This window comes from Xiphophorus hellerii, chromosome 12, assembly GCF_003331165.1.
Source record: "Xiphophorus hellerii strain 12219 chromosome 12, Xiphophorus_hellerii-4.1, whole genome shotgun sequence".
Taxonomy (NCBI): Eukaryota; Metazoa; Chordata; class Actinopteri; order Cyprinodontiformes; family Poeciliidae; genus Xiphophorus; species Xiphophorus hellerii.
In genome coordinates this window covers 23,473,386-23,493,544 of record NC_045683.1, presented here as the reverse complement: position 1 = coordinate 23,493,544, position 20,159 = coordinate 23,473,386, and the positions used below count along the sequence as shown (strand labels likewise).

The window sequence follows — 20,159 nt, the reverse complement described above, 5'->3', positions numbered from 1 at the left end:
AGGGATGATTTAGGACCAGGGGCTATTAGCCATCACTTCGATCGCACTTAATGCTACTTCCTTTGTTGGCATCACATGTCAAGCCAGGGTTCTACCTCAGTCCTTATGGGAAGGGGGCGTCGCAGCCAACTGCATAGAGATGTAATGGAAATAACTGCTAAATAATTTTAGATCGGACTTTTAACTTCTGTTCTGCCTTAAAGCATAGCCATCTCAGTTGTAAAAGTATTCATACACCTTTAAGTTATTGACATTTTCTCTCTTAACTGTAATTTTGAATGTGTCTTTTTGGAATGTTGTGTGTTAAATCTACACACAGCGGTGAATAATTCTGAAATAAAAAAAAGATCCATAATTTTCTAAATATTTTCCCAAATCTAAAAAATGTGCCATGCATTTCTATTCAAGCTCCTTTAGTCTGAGAATCTCACCGACTGCCTTCAGAAGACACATATTTACAAAACAGAATGCAACGCTGTACAATTTAATCTTATGATAAATCCAGACGTCATTTGGTCTCAGTTGTTTCTTAGGGAACATTAGAATACAAACAGCATCATGAAGACCATGAAGGGAGGCCAGGGAGAAAGAGTTTGAGAAGTTTAAAGAAATAGAAAGAGTATGGAGCTACTGTACATTGCTGTCCAATAAAATCAGGGCTGTCGAATTTCCGACCTCATCCTTCTACGTCTTCTAGGTGTGTATCTGCTTCAACACACACAAATCCAATACTCAAATCACTAGCAGAACTCTGCTGAATGTAATGAAGCTATTTAATTCAGGTAGACTGGACTATAAACTGCTCCAAATGTTTGCAGGACACCTTCCTGTGAGAACTGGAGCTCGGGATCCCCAACATACACTGACAAGAGGCCCATGGTAACTCTGGAGGAGCTGCAGAGATCCACAGGGAGAGTCTGGCAAGGATAAAGTTTACTAAAGGGTCTTTGAGAAAGAGGTGTGAAAATATATGTGGAAATGTTTTCAAGTATTTTACAAAACTAGGCAAAAAATACTTGCACTCTTCCCTTTAAATTGAAAAAAAAAAAAACTATTACAAAAAAACTGAAGTTAAACACTAATTCGCAACTTTTATTTTGAAGACCTGAGGAAATCACACGCTTTATAAATTTACTTTAGATCTCTCAGGGAACCTTCCCTTCACAGACAGGCTGTGTGTCTCTCCCCTGCATTAAAACAAGTAGTGATACTAATGACATTAAACATATTGAGCAGCGGAAGAGGGCAAAACCATGTGGCAGTGGCAATAATTGGTTTAATAGTGGGCTGCATGCAAAATTCGTCTCCCGCACGGGAGTTCTGTTACACGATCATCATTAGTCCAAACAATTAACAGGCAATTATTGACTGATGAGGGCAGATAGGATCGATCTATCCGGACGCAACAGGACACAGGCTGTCTGATCCACTGATCTGCCTAAATTCAATTGCCACAGTGAATGATGCTTTTTGCTTGTAGATCTGCAAAGTCCCGTGTAGGAGGTCACTCTGCAGGACGCACGCTGATGGGTCATTCTAAAAATAAACTGCTTTTATAGCAATGCATACATCAGAGACAGAGGAACGATTAAATGATATGATTATACGTTTTCTCAAGCAGCTCCCATAATGACAGACTTTTATTTGAGAAAGTAGTGATCATCATTAGCAGACCCAGACATCCTCAAACATGAAAGCTCACCACATTGTGACAAAATACAAAGTGCTTCTATATACTCAAAACTACTAACAGTAATTTGGGAAAACAACTTTTTTTTTTTTTTTACTTTACCGCTATGATCTTGCAAAACTGAGATGAGCTGATCACATTTTCCTCCCAATACTTAAAATAAAAATCGACCAGTACAGTAAATAGATCCAACTTGAAAATTCTGCCCACAAAACACAAAACTCCTCGGATCAAAGGTACAAGTTGCCAGTCCGATACAAACTGAGAAAAAGGCTCGTGAGAAAAGAACAACGAAAGAAAGCTGCTTTAGTACTCGTCCAAGTTGTCCGCTTTGGGAACGGAGAGGCCTCGATCCTTCAGGACCTGCAGCTTGACTTTCTCCGTCTCCTGCTTGGCTTGCTGCTGCAGCCGCTGCTCCTCTAGGATCTCTTCGATGGAGACCTGCTGCAGGATGGTGTCGCAGGGCTTATCCACGTCCTACAGAAAGACACACACTCCACGTCACAGCCCAACTGTTTATGATACCTACAACTTCACTAAAGATCCACACGTTATGTTCTCTGCTTCTTCAAACACCGACTCCCCAACTGTTCTGCAACTAATGTTACATCAAAGGGGGCCGGCAAAGAAATCATCAGCAGCACTTACACCCGTTTACGAGCAATTAAAAAAAATTTAATAATGAGAAACACGACTGATGAAATTAACCTAAAATGGTAAATGAGACTAAATCAGACAAAACTCTAAATCAAAAGGATGATCATGTTAGTATCACATCCATACACTTGATCTAGCCTTCATTTAAATAGGTTATACATTAGACAGAAAAGGGATTCATGTACCAGTAAATGCGGACAGAACAATAACCTCCATGTTTACCGACACCTCTAGCAAATATGTAAAACAAAATCCTTAAAAAATATTTTTGTTCATTGTAGCAGAATAATCTCAAATCAAACTACATGTTTAATTTAGCACATTTACTTGAACACAAGTACACCCCCCTGCTCTCATTGGCACCCCCTGCTGTTCAGATTTTGTACAACGACCTATGTGACAGAAGGGCAATTTTTCTCTTTACACATTACCCGGTTAGAGCATACAGAGAAATTGCAACTACTGCTCTTTACACAATCCGTTTAGGTCACCAGAGTCCTTGGTTCTCTATCTTGCTCTCTTCAGCTCACTCACGAGGTTTTTTGTTTTGATTTGGGACTGTGATGACCTTGGAAGAAGGTTAATTTTTGCCTGGTGATCCATTTTTGCATTTGGCCATATGTGTTGAGTCATTATTCTGTTAAAAGGCCAGATGATGCCCTATCTTCACCTTTTTTTTATAAACATGAAGGGTTTTTTGCGTCCTTGAATATCAAGCAGTAAATGAATCAACAAAATCTTAAGATTTTGATGGGCTTTTGGAAGAGAAGGAAGCAGATCCTCCACAACGAATGACAATCGGCAAATTTATCTTTAACACTACACACACACACACACACCTGCAGTGTGTGCTGCACAACAGCTCAATCTTAGCCTCATCTGACCATGGTTCCAGTTAAAAATTACAGTGGAGCTACATCTAGTATGTTGGAGAGAAACAGCTTTTATTTTTTATACTCATTTCCTAGTTTAATAGTAGCTCTAACAGTGCATACGGACCAAGTTTAGCTTAGCGGCATTTTTTTTCCTTATAGAAATTTTATGATTTGAATGCAGCCCCATAAAGTAAAAAAAAAAGAAGCCTGTTACCTACTCTTTCACACTCTGAAGCGTGGCAAAGAGAAATGTCCCTGTGTGTCATGTGATAGTTTTACCTCAGTAGAGCAAAGTCATAGATTATTAACTGGAAGTTCCTTGAAACTTCATTATTTTTCAAAAAGCCAGGATTAAAAATAAATGCTTCAGTTACCTTATGTTTATATGAAGTCTTAGGAGTACCATTTGTAACTTGTATTTCTTTATGCGTGACTGTTTTCTGGCTGAATGAATGTAGTCAAAAGAAAAGCTGGATTTCTTTTTCTGCATTTCTCAGAGATATGAAGCTCACGCAATAGAAAAACAAGTTCATTTAAAGGCTTTTTACACATCTTTATCAGGGGTGATAAAAATAGTGGAGGGCTCTGCATGTTTGCTACTAACAGTAGTCATAGAAAGCATTCTGAAACTAATGTAATAGTACAGGCTGTATTATTGCCAGTACACATTTAGGACTCAATACATGATGTACATTTAGAGTGTGACAAGCGTCTGGCTCTATGACTCAGCCTTGCTCTGTGCGTTGGCCTAGAAGAAATCTCTACTACTATTTTCTGTTTTCAAAAGTGTCATGTTTTTAGTCTTGCTGCGCTCACTTAAAGTATGTTCAATATTCAAAAATAAAATCTTTTTCTGTAGGGTTTGGACTTTAGACAGTGTTTTCAACTTAGTTTTTAAGTGCCTTACATTAAGACAGATTACAGGAGCAATAAAAGGATATTTTCTTAGCTTTTTAAAGTTACTAACTCTTGTTACCTTCTGCTTATATAAGCAGCAGGTTGTGCCGAGCAGCCAGTTTTCTAACATGCTCCAATAGCTTTTTTTTGTAGATGTTTTTGATGGCATTCCACATACTCAGCTTAATTGAATAAAGAACACGTACAAGTCAATTCACTGTGACAAATACTATCCAGGTCAATTATTGAAGCTCATGTATTGGACATTAGAGAATAAAGATTTTAGCTTTTAATAACATACACCTGCTTTAATTTTAAAAAAAATACAAGGATACCTGGAAATTGAACCAATGTCATATCATCACAGTCATGAGACTATCATACAGGAACAATCTTAAGTCACTTTTTTTGGGTTTGTTGCAGGACTGACTGCTACCAGAGATCCGTCCTGCCCACAGAATCACAATCCACGACGACTAACTGGAAATACTTTAAGACATTTAGTTGTTCTTTGGGGGGTAAATAAATATTTTGTTTTATTATTGAATTTGAATTGAACTTGTATATTTTGGCAAAGAAGCTTTTGCAAATATTCCTACATCAGTATTCCAAATGAGGTGTTTTGACAGACACTTATTGCATACGCTGCAATAAGTGTCAAGAACTTGTAAATACAACTTAACACGTACATTACATTAAATCTATTCTCTTACAATTGAGAAAAAAAGAATAACTTTGTAGTGATACATAAAATCATGGTCACCTTTTTCTATATTCTTAGCCACAAAACAAACTTATGTTACCGCATCATCATTGCCACCTGGTAATATTTTTCATCTCCTCCACTGGGCTTGAGTAAAATTAGCCTAACACTTGACCAGCAGCATTTTTTTTTTTGTTTGGTTTAATTTTGCAATAACGCAACGCTGCTGGACACCAGTTTGCGTCATAGTAACAAACAAAAGGAGCAAAGTAAGAATGCCAGTACCATCTCTCCAAGCAGAACTACATTCTCCCCTCTCACGATGAAAATTCCTCTCGGGATGTCTCCAAACTTTTTCCCCACGTGGATGCGCTCCACCGTCTGGTGAAACACTAAATTGGCTGAGAAACAAAAGCAGGACGCATGTCAAGAGAGTTGTCGGTAAAACATGTACAAATGGTGAACTAGTTAAGCAAACTGAACTGATTCGACTCGATTATCTAGTGTGTAAAAAAAAAAAAAAAAAAAAAAATCAAAGTGGAGCTGATTTAAAGAAGCTGTACCAAACTGGTCGATGCTCCTGAGGTAACCAATCAGAGTCCTGCCGTCTCGGAGCAACACCAGGTGCTTTTCTGCAGGGTAGAACCGAACACGAAGCGCACTAGATTACACATTTAATGTGCATGCAAATATGTCAAGTCTCTCCGGAGAAAGCATAATGTTCTGTGCAAATGAGGAATAATTGATGCTTCCAGCTTACTGTCGATGTCGTCAATGAGGCTCGCCGTCCCTGGTACATAGTTCATCTTGAGCTTCGGTATTTTTTCACTTCCAGCACATTTATTTACCGTCAAGCCATGAATATTTCAGAAAATGTTTCTTTTAACATCTGCGCAGGAAGTGCCTTCTTCTTCTACTACTACTTAACGTAGGTTGCCATCATTTGACTTGCATTACCGCCACCTTCTGGTTTAAACGGTACGATAAAAGTGAGTACATTTTCACTTGCTTGTAGTTATGAATATCTTACTACGAGACTGGAAAAAACCACACAAGTATCTTAATATTTCACTCTTTCCTTAAATTTTATTTCTTTTTTTTCTTACCTGGTATATGTATTCCCTCTGGTGTTTACAGTTTTAACTCTACATGCCTATTTTTGTCTGAGTACTTAATTTCCAGCGCCCACGGAGAGTGATTCTATAAACATTTGTAAAAGTAGGGTTCAAAAAGGAAAGGACCAGCAAGTTTGTTGAATTTCCTGACTCCAATCTAACACAATACTTTTCAATTAATTGGCGTGGAGACTACGGGAGGGATGGTCATAAATTCCCACGCACCCCTTAAGCCTGGTGGAAAATGTTGAAGCTTTAATATCTCCAGTGGGTTGGTCAACGTTATATTAAATGCTATAAAACAAAAATATAATATTACTCTGTGTGTGTAGTGACCCACATAAAAATAAAATGTTTAATACCTGGTGTTCTGAAGTAGTAAAGATCAAACTTTTCGAAGAAAGACCCCAACAAAAGACATGCTAAAATGTATTAATAAAATGATATAGTTTGAGTCGATTTTGGATTCTTATCAGTTCTTAAGAGACTGTTGAAGTAGATGTGCCACCAAAGATCGTTTATAGGCTATTGATATTGTAAAGTTTCATAAGATTAGTTTAAAAAAAAAAAAGTATTTGAGGAAAATATTTCTCATGTAAGCACAACAAGGTAGTACCGATAATTTTACATTTCTGTTATTGCAATGTAAACACATTTAGAGTACATGTTAGGGCTGATCACTCTGTAAAGATTTTCACGATGCCATAAAAATGCGTTTGAGTGAGACATCTTGATATTTTGTTCCCTCTTTGTTTGTTTAAAGGGACAGGCCAGTACTTCCCTTAGCTTCGCCTCACTATCGTTTCCTGACTTTAATCTGACGACCTGCACTTCCGCGAAGAAACCGCTCTGGGAATCCTGGCAGCTTAAATAAGTATCGCTGTGCTAGTTAAAGGGTTTTTTTTCCTTTACAATGACAGATGACGGGACGGCTGGCCGCAAACGCACGTAGCTAAAGCATCACCATCAAATGCAGTCAAATCTGAAACCTGACTGGCCCTCGACTTGTAACTCGGGAAATAACCACGGAAACAGGAATAGCGCTATGGTGAGTGAATGAAAAAGGTTTAAATAGTAATATTTGCTTTAAAAAACGCAATGTAACGTGTTTAATATTAAGAAAAATAAAACCTAGGGGAATCAGTGTATGATACCGAAGTGGCTTACGTAGAGAAATGTTAAAGTATTAGCTGCACGGCTAACTGAGCTAGCTGGCATTATGTAATAGTTACAACTAGCTTGCTTGTAAAGCTCCTGTTCAGGTTTTGGCTTTTTCACTAGACATAACCTGCATGTTAACGATATTTAATCTGACACGTGAGTAAATTCAGCTTAGCTGCAGTGTATGAAGAGTTTGTCCTAAACCGGTCCAGCCAGCGCAGTAATTGAGCCATTGTAATTGTTAAATCCGATATTGTTTGTTTAAGGACAGGCAGCCTGACTGTGTCAGCTACCACTTCCTGTTAAACATTAATGTACTGTTTTTTTCTTTGTGGCATATTGCGTTTACAGGATGCTCCCCAGTACCCAGGTTACCCTTCACATTACTGGTATCCACAGTCTCACTCCACTGGACACTATGCAAACACTTATCCCTCGGGATCAGATGTTCAGCAACAGTACAATCCACAGGTACAGGTCATTATGCAACACAACCCGACCTGCCTTGTTCCAAACAAGTTGGAGTTGATCTACTAATCTTTCTAAGCCTCTCCTGAATGCATTTCATTTGTCTCACATTTATATTACGCCTACATAAAACTGCACATTTCTACAAATGATAACTCTCTTCTTTGCTTTGGTTAAAGGTAATGCCAGGAGGCTATCCAAACGGCCATGGAGTCTACAACACTGCACAAAACCAGTATCCAGCGAGTGGTTTTCATCCATCCAACCCTTTCTACTGTGCTGACCCCCAGAGAAGTTCCTACCCTAGCCAAGGCTGTCCGGCTGAGCAGAGCGGTGGGCCGTCAGGCCAGCCACACACCCAGCACCAGCATCATCATTATTCTGGTCCGCACTGTCAAGGGGTGAGATGACGTTACACCTGAAATGCACAAATCAAATTCGTTTGCTATCTAATTCTGAACTGTGGAACAGACAAGTAAATGGGGTGAGGAATCTCCTGGATTTATAGCAGATTTGTAAGAAAAATATTGGATAAAAATAGGGCTGAAGCGATTCCTCGGGTGATTCGAGTACTGCCATTATTAAAATTCCTCGAGGAAAATGTATCTGCCTCGAAGCTTCGTTAAGTTATATTTTATTATTTAATACACTGTGTCCCGGACGGATTATTACTTCCGCTACGCAGAGCTCTCACTTCTGCCTAAGTTGTTGACAAAAACTAAGTGTTAGCAGCATAATGTCCAGTTTTCAAGTTCGGCCGTGGGGATTTTATTGATCGGTGATAATGTCTGGGTCTTTGTTGTTTTTCGGGGGACCAATAAGCATCCTTAAAATGACTAGCGTGATGCCTGGAGTACGGCAGCTTTTCTTCTCCTTGAGCTGCTGCCTGGTGGCGGTTCAGAGCGAACAGCGGGGAAGAGCACTGCAGGTGTATTTATACAGGTGAGCAGATAAATTGAACACTGCGGGGGGCTGCGCATTAGATGATGAACGTAAGTGTAGCTTTACGGACGAACCGGGAAATTTATTTCATATCATCCCAGTCTCAACAAATGTGTGGCGGAGCTCATCGTGGCGGCACGTAGCTGATAGATGTGTTTCTGTGTATGACGAACAAAGATGTCAAATCCCGTCGCTAACAAACACAAAAGCTATAAATGTCTGGGCAAGGTGAGAGTTCATTTATTAAATTCACTGAAGATGAATGCATAAACGAAAAGCTGGAGCATAGATATTTTTTATAAAAGTATTTGTGAACCTGCCTCTTTATTATTAAATTGAATATAATTTCAGATTCTTGTATAACTTTTCTTCAGGTTAACTTAGAAAGTGAGCTATTGTTGTTACAGGTTATTTTTCTAAACTACAGAAAAGTTATTGTTAGGGAAGCTGAAATGTGAAAAATTGGACTGATGTTGATATGCGATAGAAATACGGCTGTTAGATTTACCAAAGTTTTATTTTATCTTTTTTTTTTTATCCAATTACTCAATTAATCATAAGAATAATCGATAGATTACTCGATTACTACAATATTAGTTTACAACAGCCCTAGATAAAAACAAGGTGCATAATCCTAACTTTAGTTCAGGTTTTTAACAGCCTAAGGCAAGCTCTGTAGCGTTGTGCTGGATTTGCTTTTAAAGTTTTCCCGAAGGCAGCGGGTGAACGCTTATGGACTGTATGTGAGGAGTTGCCGACAATGCCCAATGCTGGTCGGGAGCGAGGCTTGCTTCAGTTTTCTCCTTAGAGAAAACCTTATCCTTAAAGTCATATTGATCTCTATACAAATGTGTTCATCCGTGCAATACTGAAAAGATGTTTTAAAAACCAACATGTGTTGGCTGCTCCCTCAGGGTCCTGGATACCCATCTGGACCATACTCCCACTACAGTGAAGGTGGACATGCTGTGCCTCCAAATCCCCCCTATCCCACTGGGCAGGCCCTCCATCCCAGCCCTCAGGGTGATGCTTGGGGGCACACAGGGCCCTATGCTCCCTCACAGCAGCAGTGGCACCCAGGGCAGCAGCCTTCACAAAACCACTATGGAAATCATGTCCGTCCAGCACATCCTCCAGCATGGCCAGGAACTGGAACTGGTGCTCCACCACCCTATCAGCCCAAGGTAAGAATAACTGCAGTCAATTTGTTGAGATACATTCAGCGTCTTGCGTAAATATTCGTACTTATTTTGTCACATTACGGCTACAAAGTCTCTTTCAAAAAGGGATTCATGCAGTAGCTCAGCTTATTTATTAAGCAAAAGTCAAATATACTGAGGTTTTCAAGATTTGTTTTACAAAGACATATCTGAAAATCCTGCATATGTGTTTGGCTCCCCCTGCTCTGATATAGACCACTATATCAGACTTAAATGTTGCAGATGTTTGAAAGAGGCTTAGGTTATAAAAAGTATCAGAAGCTTCGACTTTTAAATGGAGAACTGTTCAGTCATCCACAACTCTTTTACATTTGTTTTGAAGTGGCAAGGGGAAATTTCTTGTAAGATGGATGGAACTAAATAAAGGACGACCCTGAGCGGAAATCAGTTGGAGACAAGAAAACTAGAGTGCAGTGAGGGTTCACTTTCTAAACGTAGTCAAAACTATAATTAAACAGTTTTGATGCAAGGGTATTAATGTGTGAAACTGTGCTAAGTTCATACTTTCACGTCTTTGGCAAGATTTTTTTTTAAAAATCAAGCATTCTTCATCCAATCTGATTGAGTTTAAACTATGTTTGCAGAGGAAAAATTGCCAACAATGTTGTTCCTAGATGTGCAAAGCTTGTAGTTTCATACAGTAGCAGATATGACTGAAGGGACAGACTCGCCTGACTGCCGTGTCGGCCCCCTCTCTCTTTTCACCTAATGGTATGATCCCATATCCTCACATGTGATTGGCCACAAGGCTGCCATACTACTGATCAAACCAAATCTCCGCTGTGAGCAGAGCGGAGCCACTGACACAGAGAGCTGAGCAGCAAAACAAAACAAAACAAAACTGGGCGCTAGCTTGCGATCTCTCCTCCCTCAGCTGGTTTCTCGCCTTCCATATTTCATGTGGTGTGGTTGTTGTGCTGCTATGTTTGTAGCACAACGACCCCTCCCGTACATTGACGAACGGCTCTCAGTGAGGAGCCGTCGTTCATTTCAAAGAGCCGTCGCGTTAGAGCCGATACGTTCGCGACCGAAGGTATCCAAGATGGCGTCGCGGCGGAAGCGCTATGGTTGCATTACACACTAAAAAAAAAAAAAAAAGAACGATGCTAGGGCCAATCACAATAAAAGGATGGATGTAACAGACTGTTGGCCAGAAAGCACACAGCTGATTTGTACGAATGTAGAGTGTTTGATACGTTGCCTAGCGACGGCGGTGACTTTTGAGGGGGGAGCTTCGAGCACATCGTCATCTGCCATAAATGTCCCAGGTAACGTTATACTCCTCCACGTCCTGGTCATTGTATTAATGTTAGCGCCATACTGTACGCAAAATTTTCATCTCATATCAGCCTTTATAGTCGTATTCTGTAAAACTGAATATGGGTTCCGATGAGACTCGCTTGTCAGAAGTACAGTTTGAAAATGACCTGTAAGCCGGTATTGCACATATTTTTCATTTGACCCACCTTTCTGCATTAAAATAACTTTCTATGGTCTGATGTAATATTCTAATCTTAAATATCATGTTTTCATTAGTTGTAAGCAAAAAAACCTCGTCATTAATATAAAATATTTAATGTGAGTCTGTGTGGAATCATCTACATAATATTGTTCACATGTGAGCTGAGTTAATGAAACGCATGAACCTTTCCTTAATATTTTTAATTTATTTAATATGACTGGTTGTAGAGGTCAGCCAGAGTGACGCTCTTCCTCATTTTTAGCCTTTTTCATGGAGGTAAAATGGCAAGAGATGAAAAGTAAACAATACCTGAGAAGGTGTTTTCCTCGGCTGGAGATGCCTTAAGTATTGAAATTTGGCTGCACACCACCTGTTGTTCAAAAAGTTGCATTTCATGTTCAAATGTTTATTTGACAGAAGGATTCTTTAAGTCAGCTTTAATTTTGTTTGAATCAAATACAACATGATGCATAATTTGAATCATTTTATTTCCTAACTCGATAAAACTCAATAAGGGGCTTATGCTAGGCTAAATTCTAATCAATTCCCAGCCCTAGGTTTTAGTGTTGCTTCAAAGGAACTAAGTGTTTCAGAGGTTTTGCATTTTTATAGAAGTTTGTTCCAGATTAGAGAAGCATAAAGACTGAATGCTGCTTTTCCATTTTTAGGTCTTATTCTGGGGGTGCAGAGTAGAACCAGAAAACCTTAGTTGATACAACAGAAGATTTTTAATATATTTTGGTACTATGCCGTTCAGTGATTTATTAACTACCAAAAGTATTTTAAAATCTGTTGTTCTCTGAGCTACAGGGAGCCAGTGGCAGGACTCTAAAACTGGGCTGATGTGCTCTCTCTCCCTAGTTTAAGTGAGGAAACAAGCAGCAGCTTTCTGGATCAGCTTCAGCTGTCTTATTTATCCATCCATCCATTTTCTGTACACCCTTGTCCCTAGTGGGGTCTGGAGGGCTGCTGGTGCGTTTTGGACGAGAGGCAGGGTACACCCTGGACAGGTCGCCAGTCTGTCGCAGGGCCTGTCTTATTTATTTTTGTCCCATTTTTTTTTCAATGGACTAAATACAAATGCACTTTTTGATTTTTCATATTTATATTTGTAAAGAATAAGAAAATTACATATAATTGTTATCCCACTTAATTCAGCGTCATTTGATATTGATTTATCACAGAAAATCGCAATCAAAATGCGTTAATTTTGTTGTTCTAACATGACAAAATGTGAGAGGAGTGTGAATACTTTTGTATGGCACTTAAGATATTATTCTTTGTTCCTTTTTTAACAATATTATTCTTCTAACTGCAGTTGTAAAGACACAAGTAAAGCTTAAACACACTGTGTTTGTGGCATTGTAGGACCAACAGCACCAGCGAACCCCTCAGGTGGGACCTAAACCCAGGTCAGCTCCAGCCCCGAATCCCCCCAACGGAAAGCCCGCTGAAATAAGCTCACCTCCTCAGATTTACAGCAAAGCTGGGCGAAGCGATCCCAGTCCTTCTCAGCCCGAGCCCCAACCAGCAGCCGCTCCGGTCGGACCTCAGCCGCTGAGCGACAACCCCGGGCTCGCCAAGGTTCAGCAGGTCATGGCCCGGGTTCAGCTGCTTCAGGAAGACGTTGACGAGTTTGTCGGGAGAAAAACAGACAAGAGCTACCGATGTCTGGAGGAACTGCTGACCAAAGAGCTGCTGGAGCTGGACTCTGTGGAGACTCAGGGACAGGAGACTGTTCGACAAGCCCGCAAAGAGGCCGTGCAGAGAATTCAGGCCATTCTGGACCAGCTGGAGAAGAAAGCTTTCTGAACGAAACCTTATTTATCTGCCTGTTATTTGCTTATTATTATTTTCTTTGCTCAGATCTTCCATGGGCAAACAGAGGTGTTTAGTCTCCCTCTGCAGAGCTGTAACAATATTTGCTGACATCTTGTCATTATCATTTAGATGAGGTAACGGACATAGACCCCCCACAGGAATAGACACACCTCTGATTTAAAGTTTAAAAAGTCCTTTAAGGAGTGTTTTGTGCTGGCAGTAAACATAAAACTTGTATATCATAAGTGACTTTCAGCCTCTGTGAGTGACTGAGCTCGCTACCCTCGTCTTTTACATCATGCCCTCACCAACATGGCGCTGGGTCCTGCTTGTTGTGTTTATTACGTCGTGCCACACGTTCAGACCATCCTCGGGATATTCGGTCCGTTTTCATCCTAACCTTCTCGGGACTACACACACACACACACACACTTCCTCGGCTGATTATTGTAACATTTGCATGGTCATGCTGTTGTCCTCTCTTGTGACGGCTTTGAGATGCACTTAGTTGCTCATAGTCGCCTCCTCATGTCTCTGCAGCAGCTGGTGCAGTGTTTCTCTTATTCTCAGCCTTGCATGCACTGTAGTGTCAGATTAGCACTCACACAGCCTGTCACTCAGCCCGTATTGTAGCAGATTTAGTGAAAACCCCCTGAAGACCACTGCCCCGATTCCTCCGGCCACTGCGAGTGGAGACCTAAAATCAGACCTACACGTTGAACGCCCTGTATTTCTCTGTAGAAGCGAAGGACAATGTCAGCAGTTTCTTTTTAAAAGTAGAGTTTTCTTCCTCACTTTTTCTACACCTGTGAAAGTAGAATATTACATTTTCAGTATATTACATTTTCAGTATAGATGTATGCTTAAAGACAGTGTTAAATGCACAAGGATTAAGTTGGGGTTTGTTCACTATTTTGCCTAGGGCACAGACTCTTGTTTGGACTGCACATGTGCACTACAGGTCTTCGTCTCTACACCCCTCTCACCCCCACATCTCAAACATTCTTGTTTTTGTTTGAAAAATGAAGAAGAAAACGTGCCATATTTGATATGGTGATTTTTATATCTGATCAGAAGGAGAATATTAAAAACAACCAAAAGGTTTGCATGGAAAATCTTTTTTTGCGTTGTGTTTATTTTTGTTAGTTTTAGCTTGTGATGCACGTTGCCAACAAAAGCTGGAAGTCTTTTCTTGATTACGATTCAGTCAATTTCACTTTTTTGTTTTCCCTTCTTTTTATGTTCTTCACTGTTTTGTATTGACATTTATTACAGTTAAACATCTTCCGTGAGCTACATTTATTTTTCTCGTTCCTGAAAGGAATTATTCAGTCTTATATAAAAAAAAAAGAAGAAAAGAATTGTCCTCCTTCCATCAAGTGGAAACTTGCCCTGGGGCATCACTCTTCTAGCCAGCTTTCACATCTTTAAATAGGCTGCTATTTTAATTCAATAGCATAACGTGCAGCCCTGAAGGCTTGAAGGCATGCAGCCCAGATTTAATGCAAGGGTCAAATGTCCTGACAACACTCGGAACATACGGTGTCGTGGTGAGTAAATCAGAGAAGAAGCTCGAGACTAACGTCACCTGTGGTATTCACTCTGTTGTGATTTCCATGGATTATATTGTTAAATATCAGTGATATTAAGCTTTTGTGATGTGTATTTTTTTTTTTCAGTCAGTTCAATTAAGTAGTTTATAAACGGATAAAAAGGGTCACTTTTCCACATCTGAAGTCCAGGCGTCTTGTGAAAGGAAGAAGCAATGTCCTACTCATCCAAGCTTCCCGCTTCCTGGAATGATGAACGACCACGTCGGAAAGTGGAAATCGATCTGAGCTCGCCTGGTTTGGCAGTGTTTGAGTTGGAAAGACTGCTGTTCACAGGCAAAGCCATCATCAGCCATGCAGATGAGGTGTGGCCGAGGCTTTACATCGGGGACCAGTAAGAATCTCATTTTTTCCTCTTGTTAGAAAAATATTGTTCACTTGCTTTGAATTCTGCTTGAATCAAGTGTGCGTGTGAAACGGAAACGGCTCGTAAATCAGTTTTTAAAAAAACCCCGAAATGGGTAACATAAGAGTTGTCGAGCTGCCTTTCCCGTTGGATACTTACACCGACTCCAGCTGCGGTATGTGAGAGTTTCCACTGACACCAGGCCATGAAGGCATACCGCAGCTCCAGGCTATTTTCTTTATGCATGCCTAAGATGGTCTACATATCAGTCAGTCACTGTGTTGCATGCTTAATTCATGTTTCATTGAAAATAACTTAAAAAAATACCTTGCATGTTCTTTTTGGTGAAAGATTATGTCAAAAAACTACATCTGTTATGAATTTATTAGTTTTTTTTGGTTTGCTTTCCATTTCACACAACATGCAAAATGATTCTCTAATGGCTCTACTATCTTTCCACATGTTCAGACTAAAAGTGTCTGAACAAGCAAAATGGCTCTAACTCAGATTGAATCCAGAGCATCTTCAAATACGTTTTGCCACAGATTCTCAATTAGGTCTTCACATTGAGTAGGCCATTCTAACACATGAATACTGTGTGATCTAAACCCGTCTATAATACCTCCGTCTGTATGTTTAGGAGTTTTGCATCCTGCTGGAAGTTGAGCGTTCATTCAGTCTCAACTCTTCTGCTGCCTCTAACAGGTTTTCTCCCCAATACTGACCTGGATTTAGCTCCATCTACCAGCATTCCCACCGCATGATGCTGCCACCATCACCATCGATTGCAAAGAAGACGGTGATTTGTAATGTTTAGTTTTCCATTTCTTTTGGCTTTCTCTCAGGATCACCGTTATTGGGCAAGATTGTGTGCATAGACATAAAATTTTAATTTGATGATTGTTGAGGAGTACAAGAGGCAGGAAATCATGAACTTTTTTTTTTTTTTTTACTGTTTGTTTGTCCAGGCGATTATTTGTCTGTTTGAAATTTAAATAATAATAATAAAAAATTCACAGAGGTTTGACCATATTTGGTTTGTTGTCCTTAAATTTAATGTGTTGTTTTTTTTAGACACGGCGCAGAAAACCTTGATGATCTGTCCAGGCATCGCTTCACTCACGTCCTGAATGCAGCTCACAGCAAACGAAGGGGGCAACCAACCACATACGCGCAAATGAAGATCACCTACATGGGCATCGAGGCACACGACTCCTGCAACTACGACATGAGCATCAACTTTCAGGCCGCAGCAGACTTCATCCACAGAGGACTAAGCACAGGAGGTAAGACGGCAACCACTTACAAACCATTACCGCCACTTTCAGAAGAAATGAATTAAATTTCACGTCTTTCTTTTATTCTCAGGGAAAGTACTGGTGCATTGTCATGTGGGAGTCAGTCGCTCTGCCACCCTGGTGCTGGCTTACCTGATGCTGAAGCAGAAGCTCTCTCTTGTGGAGGCTATTTGTGCTGTGAAAGACAATCGGGGTGTGATCCCAAACAGAGGTTTCCTCCGACAGCTCATTAAACTGGACAGGCAGCTCTTTGGCATACATCATTAAACCACGATGTGATGTATGCCAAGATTGTGGTTCTTGAGAAACCACAATCTCAAGAATGTTCACATCTGAAATCAGTTCATTTCTTCTGGTCTGGACTTGATGTGTGCAAGGACGAGATCCTAAAATCAGTTTTGTTTTTTTGTCTTTTTCGTTGTTTATAGTTTGACGTCTTAGAATGTAAAAATGAATTTATTTTCCGACTTACAGACATCCAAAACTCTCTAAAATCCCAATGTGAAAACTCATGAAGGTTTTTAAGTAATATGTAACAATCCACTTCTGTAACATAAAGACACAGTTGATATTTGACCAGAAGGTGAGCGTGTTAGCTGATATAGTCTCTAAATATTTTCTGGAATGCATTTATACTATTTGTACCTATTTTAGAAATGGATACAAGTAGTAGCTATTTCTAAAAAAAGGGGAAACTCCTTATATGCCAATATATTATCTTCAAATTAAAAGAAAATTTGCTGTACTTCAAGAGCTGCAAAAATGTAGCCTTTGTGGCTGAATTTTACCTGTTTACTAAAACAGGTAAACAATTTGTTTGTTTGGTCTCCAAACAAACAAATTCAATTAATTTGTCCAACATTAAAACTGTTTTTAGTCATAAAACCTGCACTGAATAATCTTGGTGTGAGAGAGGGAGGAGCTCAGAGAGCGATTTGAGGCAACTTAGGATAGATGTGAGTGATAAGAAAAATTCTAAAGTTTTTTTAATGGAATTAAATTGTAATAGTTATATTTGTAAATCTAATGAATAAGCTTAGTAGTTGCTACAGTGATGTATTAGACTGGTTTTGAAGACTTACCCACTGATAAAATATGAGCATCAGTAGGCAGGAAAAACAGCTGCAGCCCTCATTAGCACACCTGAGACTGGTTGTCGACTTTAAAGTGCAAATCTGTGCAGGGAACTAGCTCAGTGGGTGTCTGTGGGTTAACTGGGTGCTGATGGGTTCTTCAAAGGCTTCAGGGCCAGAAAGTGCAAGTACTGATTTTGAGATCTATACTGTGTGAAAGGACAAAGTCTTTCATGTGAAAAAAGTAGTAGTAAAGAGGTTGTGTACGGTAGTAAGTAAAGTTACTGTTCCAACTGCATTTAGCTAGTTCCTTTTTATGACTTGACCTATTACTTCAACTTCTTACCTGAATTCGGTTATAAGTCACAGAAGTCCTTATATCCTCTTTCTTAGATCACCTTAGATGTTGCCTGCTCCTGTGATTTTTTTGGGGGGGATTTTCTCTGCAGTGGTCTGGCAAGGGAGAGGCCAACACCAGCTGGAAGCCCCAGACACCCTTGCAGACAGTGGTGATGACAGAATTTCCCCGGTGACATTTGCAAACAAGGAGTTTGCCTTCAGTCTCTACAGGGAAGTTGGCAGATCTTGCTGCTGCTGAGGGCAAAAACATCCTTTTTTTCCCAGTTAGTGTCTCTGCTGCCTTTCCTGCTCTGTCTGTGGGAGCGAGGGGCGATACCTACCAGCAGCTTCTCAATGGTCTGAGCTTCAACAGCTCCCAGGTGAATCAGGCAGATATAAACCGGGCCTTTCATACGTTCATTGGAAGTTCATTGAAACTATCTTCATAAATCTGAAATGAAAAAGTGAATTGTAAAAAAGAAAAAAAAAGCTCCCTGTGCCCCACCCTCTAAACTTGTGTGTTACAAAATGACTTGTGTACATTAACTATTTGCTGGTTGAAATAATTGCACAATATTTAAAAATTTTCAGGAAAGAAAGTTTAATCAAAAATGAAGCCACTTTTCATTGGCTGTATATTTAGTTTTTTTTAGCTGTCCATGAACAAAACATCTATTCTTAATCCACACAGTATTAATGTCCAGACCAGGTTTTATATTAAGTGCATTGTATTTTTACTGTGGGGATTGTGTATGCTAGAGTCTTCACATATTTATCTACAGAGAGCACAAAATGTTGTTTTCAGAGACCATGTCTGTATCACAACCATTCAACCACTTCACGACAAGCCTCCATACTATAGTACCTTAAACTTTTATGAAAGGATACAAATGTTACTTAGTCATGTTGGAAACTTAACTTGTTCTTGAGCTGGTTAAGTTTTTTACATTTAATTAAGGGTGTATTAGCACATGATGCTCTCCAAATTATGTCTTGTCAGGACATTTATTTTTGTACTCAAATTTTCTTTTAAATAGTCGAGATATAACACTTTATATATATATATATATATATACATATATATATATATATATGTATATATATATATATAAAATGAAGTTATTGACAATAGTGCCACCTGCTGGACGGAATTGCTTAAATCTTTGCAGATAGAATTTAAAGCGAATTGAAACTTTTTCTGTTGTCCTAAATGTTACACTTGCAATGTTGGATGCAAAAAGGTTTAGTGACAAAATACAAGATACATACTTTAATAATGTGATTGCAATACTGATAAGAACAATGGTACAAATTTGCTTTTTGTTCACGGCAAGCTTCCATCTCTATTTTCCATCACAAATCATTTATCTTGGTTTGGACTTATGCAGCAAAGAAAATCTGACAAATGAGCAATGGCAAAATTGTTTTATTGTGATACCTTAGATGTTTTGCTTTTTTAATCCAGCTTTCTGTCTTCTGGTCAAAAATCATACTTTTTTCCCACATATAAAAGAATCCAGAAATGAGACTAATCCCTTTGTGAAAACCCCTGGAGGTCTATGATCTCCAAAAATCCATTTTTGCAGGGCAGTCCAGTTCCAGTCCTCAAGAGCAACACCCCTACAGTACAAGCTGCTGAGCGCTCTGCAGAAAACGTTTATGGGTAGAATTGTAAACCCAAACATCTGATGTTCTAACTAAAATTTCAAAGTGAAGTCTTTTTGCCGTCTTTATGAATGGAACACTTTGTTCTGCAAATAAAACACATTTCAAAGCATGTACTAATGAAATTTTTACAAAAGACAAACTAAAGATTTTTATTGGCTTCTTTAAACTTAACTGGATTCAGAGCCATGTGTCAAGCCCAGTGTCATAGATTCTATCTTTTCCTCTGTCTTTTAACCTCCTTTTTAATCTGATGACACGCCACAGAGTACACAAACATGTTTTTGTATGACTGATGCCAGGCATACATAAACAGACTGAAACTGATTAAACAATCCTTGGAGGGTACAGATTGCAGAGAATAAAAAGCTAAACTCTCGCTACGATCTTCGCCTCACTTGGTTACATCCATAAGGCAGTGTTTCCCAACCCTGGTCCTCAAGGCACACTGTCCTACATGTTTTAGAGGTTTCCTTGCTTTAATGTGCCTGTTAATCAGTCATCAATTGAAATCAGCTGGACTGAAGCAAGGAAATACCTAAAACATGCAGGGCAGTGTGCCTTGAGGACCAGGGTTGGGAAGCACTGCCATAAGGTGAGCTAATTGTGGCCCCAGTGCTGGATGGCGAATGTAACTCTGTATCTGTTCCATTTGTATGGCTTGTAACATTTGATCATTTTTCAGCACTGAAGCCTGCTTTAATATATACATATATAACCAAATCTAATTTCTCAAGGTAATTTACACTCGTGTTCTGGTCGGGTCCTGAAACTGGTTAACAGACCTGGTGGAGCACAGAGACAAAAATGAATGAAC

The 20,159-nt window shown here is 39.5% G+C and overlaps 3 protein-coding genes across 3 annotated transcripts; 2 read left to right on the top strand and 1 right to left on the bottom strand.

Moving 5' to 3' along the window:
* Positions 1-470: 470 nt before the first annotated feature.
* lsm1 (LSM1, U6 small nuclear RNA associated) lies at positions 471-5,758 on the bottom strand. The gene is made up of 4 exons (XM_032578139.1): positions 5,583-5,758; positions 5,386-5,454; positions 5,108-5,223; positions 471-2,167 (listed from the first exon to the last, which is right to left on the bottom strand). The coding sequence occupies exons 1-4, from the start codon at positions 5,626-5,628 to the stop codon at positions 1,997-1,999; spliced, it is 402 nt and encodes a 133-aa protein (XP_032434030.1). The 5' UTR covers positions 5,629-5,758; the 3' UTR covers positions 471-1,996.
* A 952-nt stretch (positions 5,759-6,710) lies between these two features.
* Positions 6,711-14,115, top strand: bag4 (BCL2 associated athanogene 4). The gene is made up of 5 exons (XM_032578135.1): positions 6,711-6,985; positions 7,450-7,569; positions 7,746-7,967; positions 9,423-9,692; positions 12,559-14,115. The coding sequence occupies exons 1-5, from the start codon at positions 6,908-6,910 to the stop codon at positions 13,000-13,002; spliced, it is 1,134 nt and encodes a 377-aa protein (XP_032434026.1). The 5' UTR covers positions 6,711-6,907; the 3' UTR covers positions 13,003-14,115.
* A 135-nt stretch (positions 14,116-14,250) lies between these two features.
* On the top strand, positions 14,251-18,304 carry LOC116729521 (dual specificity protein phosphatase 26-like). The gene is made up of 4 exons (XM_032578137.1): positions 14,251-14,955; positions 16,042-16,253; positions 16,336-16,540; positions 16,571-18,304. Exons 1-3 carry the CDS (start codon positions 14,777-14,779, stop codon positions 16,530-16,532), a joined length of 588 nt encoding a protein of 195 aa, XP_032434028.1. The 5' UTR covers positions 14,251-14,776; the 3' UTR covers positions 16,533-16,540; positions 16,571-18,304.
* Positions 18,305-20,159: the final 1,855 nt, after the last annotated feature.

Excerpts from the sequence above, each read along its gene's own strand:
- lsm1 (XM_032578139.1), bottom strand. The coding sequence starts at position 5,628 with ATGAACTATGTACCAGGGACGGCGAGCCTCATTGACGACATCGACA. Across the intron at positions 5,455-5,582 it reads CCTCATTGACGACATCGACA|AAAAGCACCTGGTGTTGCTC; the intron begins GTAAGCTGGAAG and ends TCTACCCTGCAG. Across the intron at positions 2,168-5,107 it reads TAGTTCTGCTTGGAGAGATG|GACGTGGATAAGCCCTGCGA; the intron begins GTACTGGCATTC and ends GTCTTTCTGTAG.
- bag4 (XM_032578135.1), top strand. The coding sequence starts at position 6,908 with ATGCAGTCAAATCTGAAACCTGACTGGCCCTCGACTTGTAACTCGGGA. Across the intron at positions 7,570-7,745 it reads AGCAACAGTACAATCCACAG|GTAATGCCAGGAGGCTATCC; the intron begins GTACAGGTCATT and ends CTTTGGTTAAAG. Across the intron at positions 9,693-12,558 it reads CACCACCCTATCAGCCCAAG|GACCAACAGCACCAGCGAAC; the intron begins GTAAGAATAACT and ends GTGGCATTGTAG.
- LOC116729521 (XM_032578137.1), top strand. The coding sequence starts at position 14,777 with ATGTCCTACTCATCCAAGCTTCCCGCTTCCTGGAATGATGAACGACCA. Across the intron at positions 14,956-16,041 it reads AGGCTTTACATCGGGGACCA|ACACGGCGCAGAAAACCTTG; the intron begins GTAAGAATCTCA and ends TGTTTTTTTTAG. Across the intron at positions 16,254-16,335 it reads CAGAGGACTAAGCACAGGAG|GGAAAGTACTGGTGCATTGT; the intron begins GTAAGACGGCAA and ends TTTTATTCTCAG.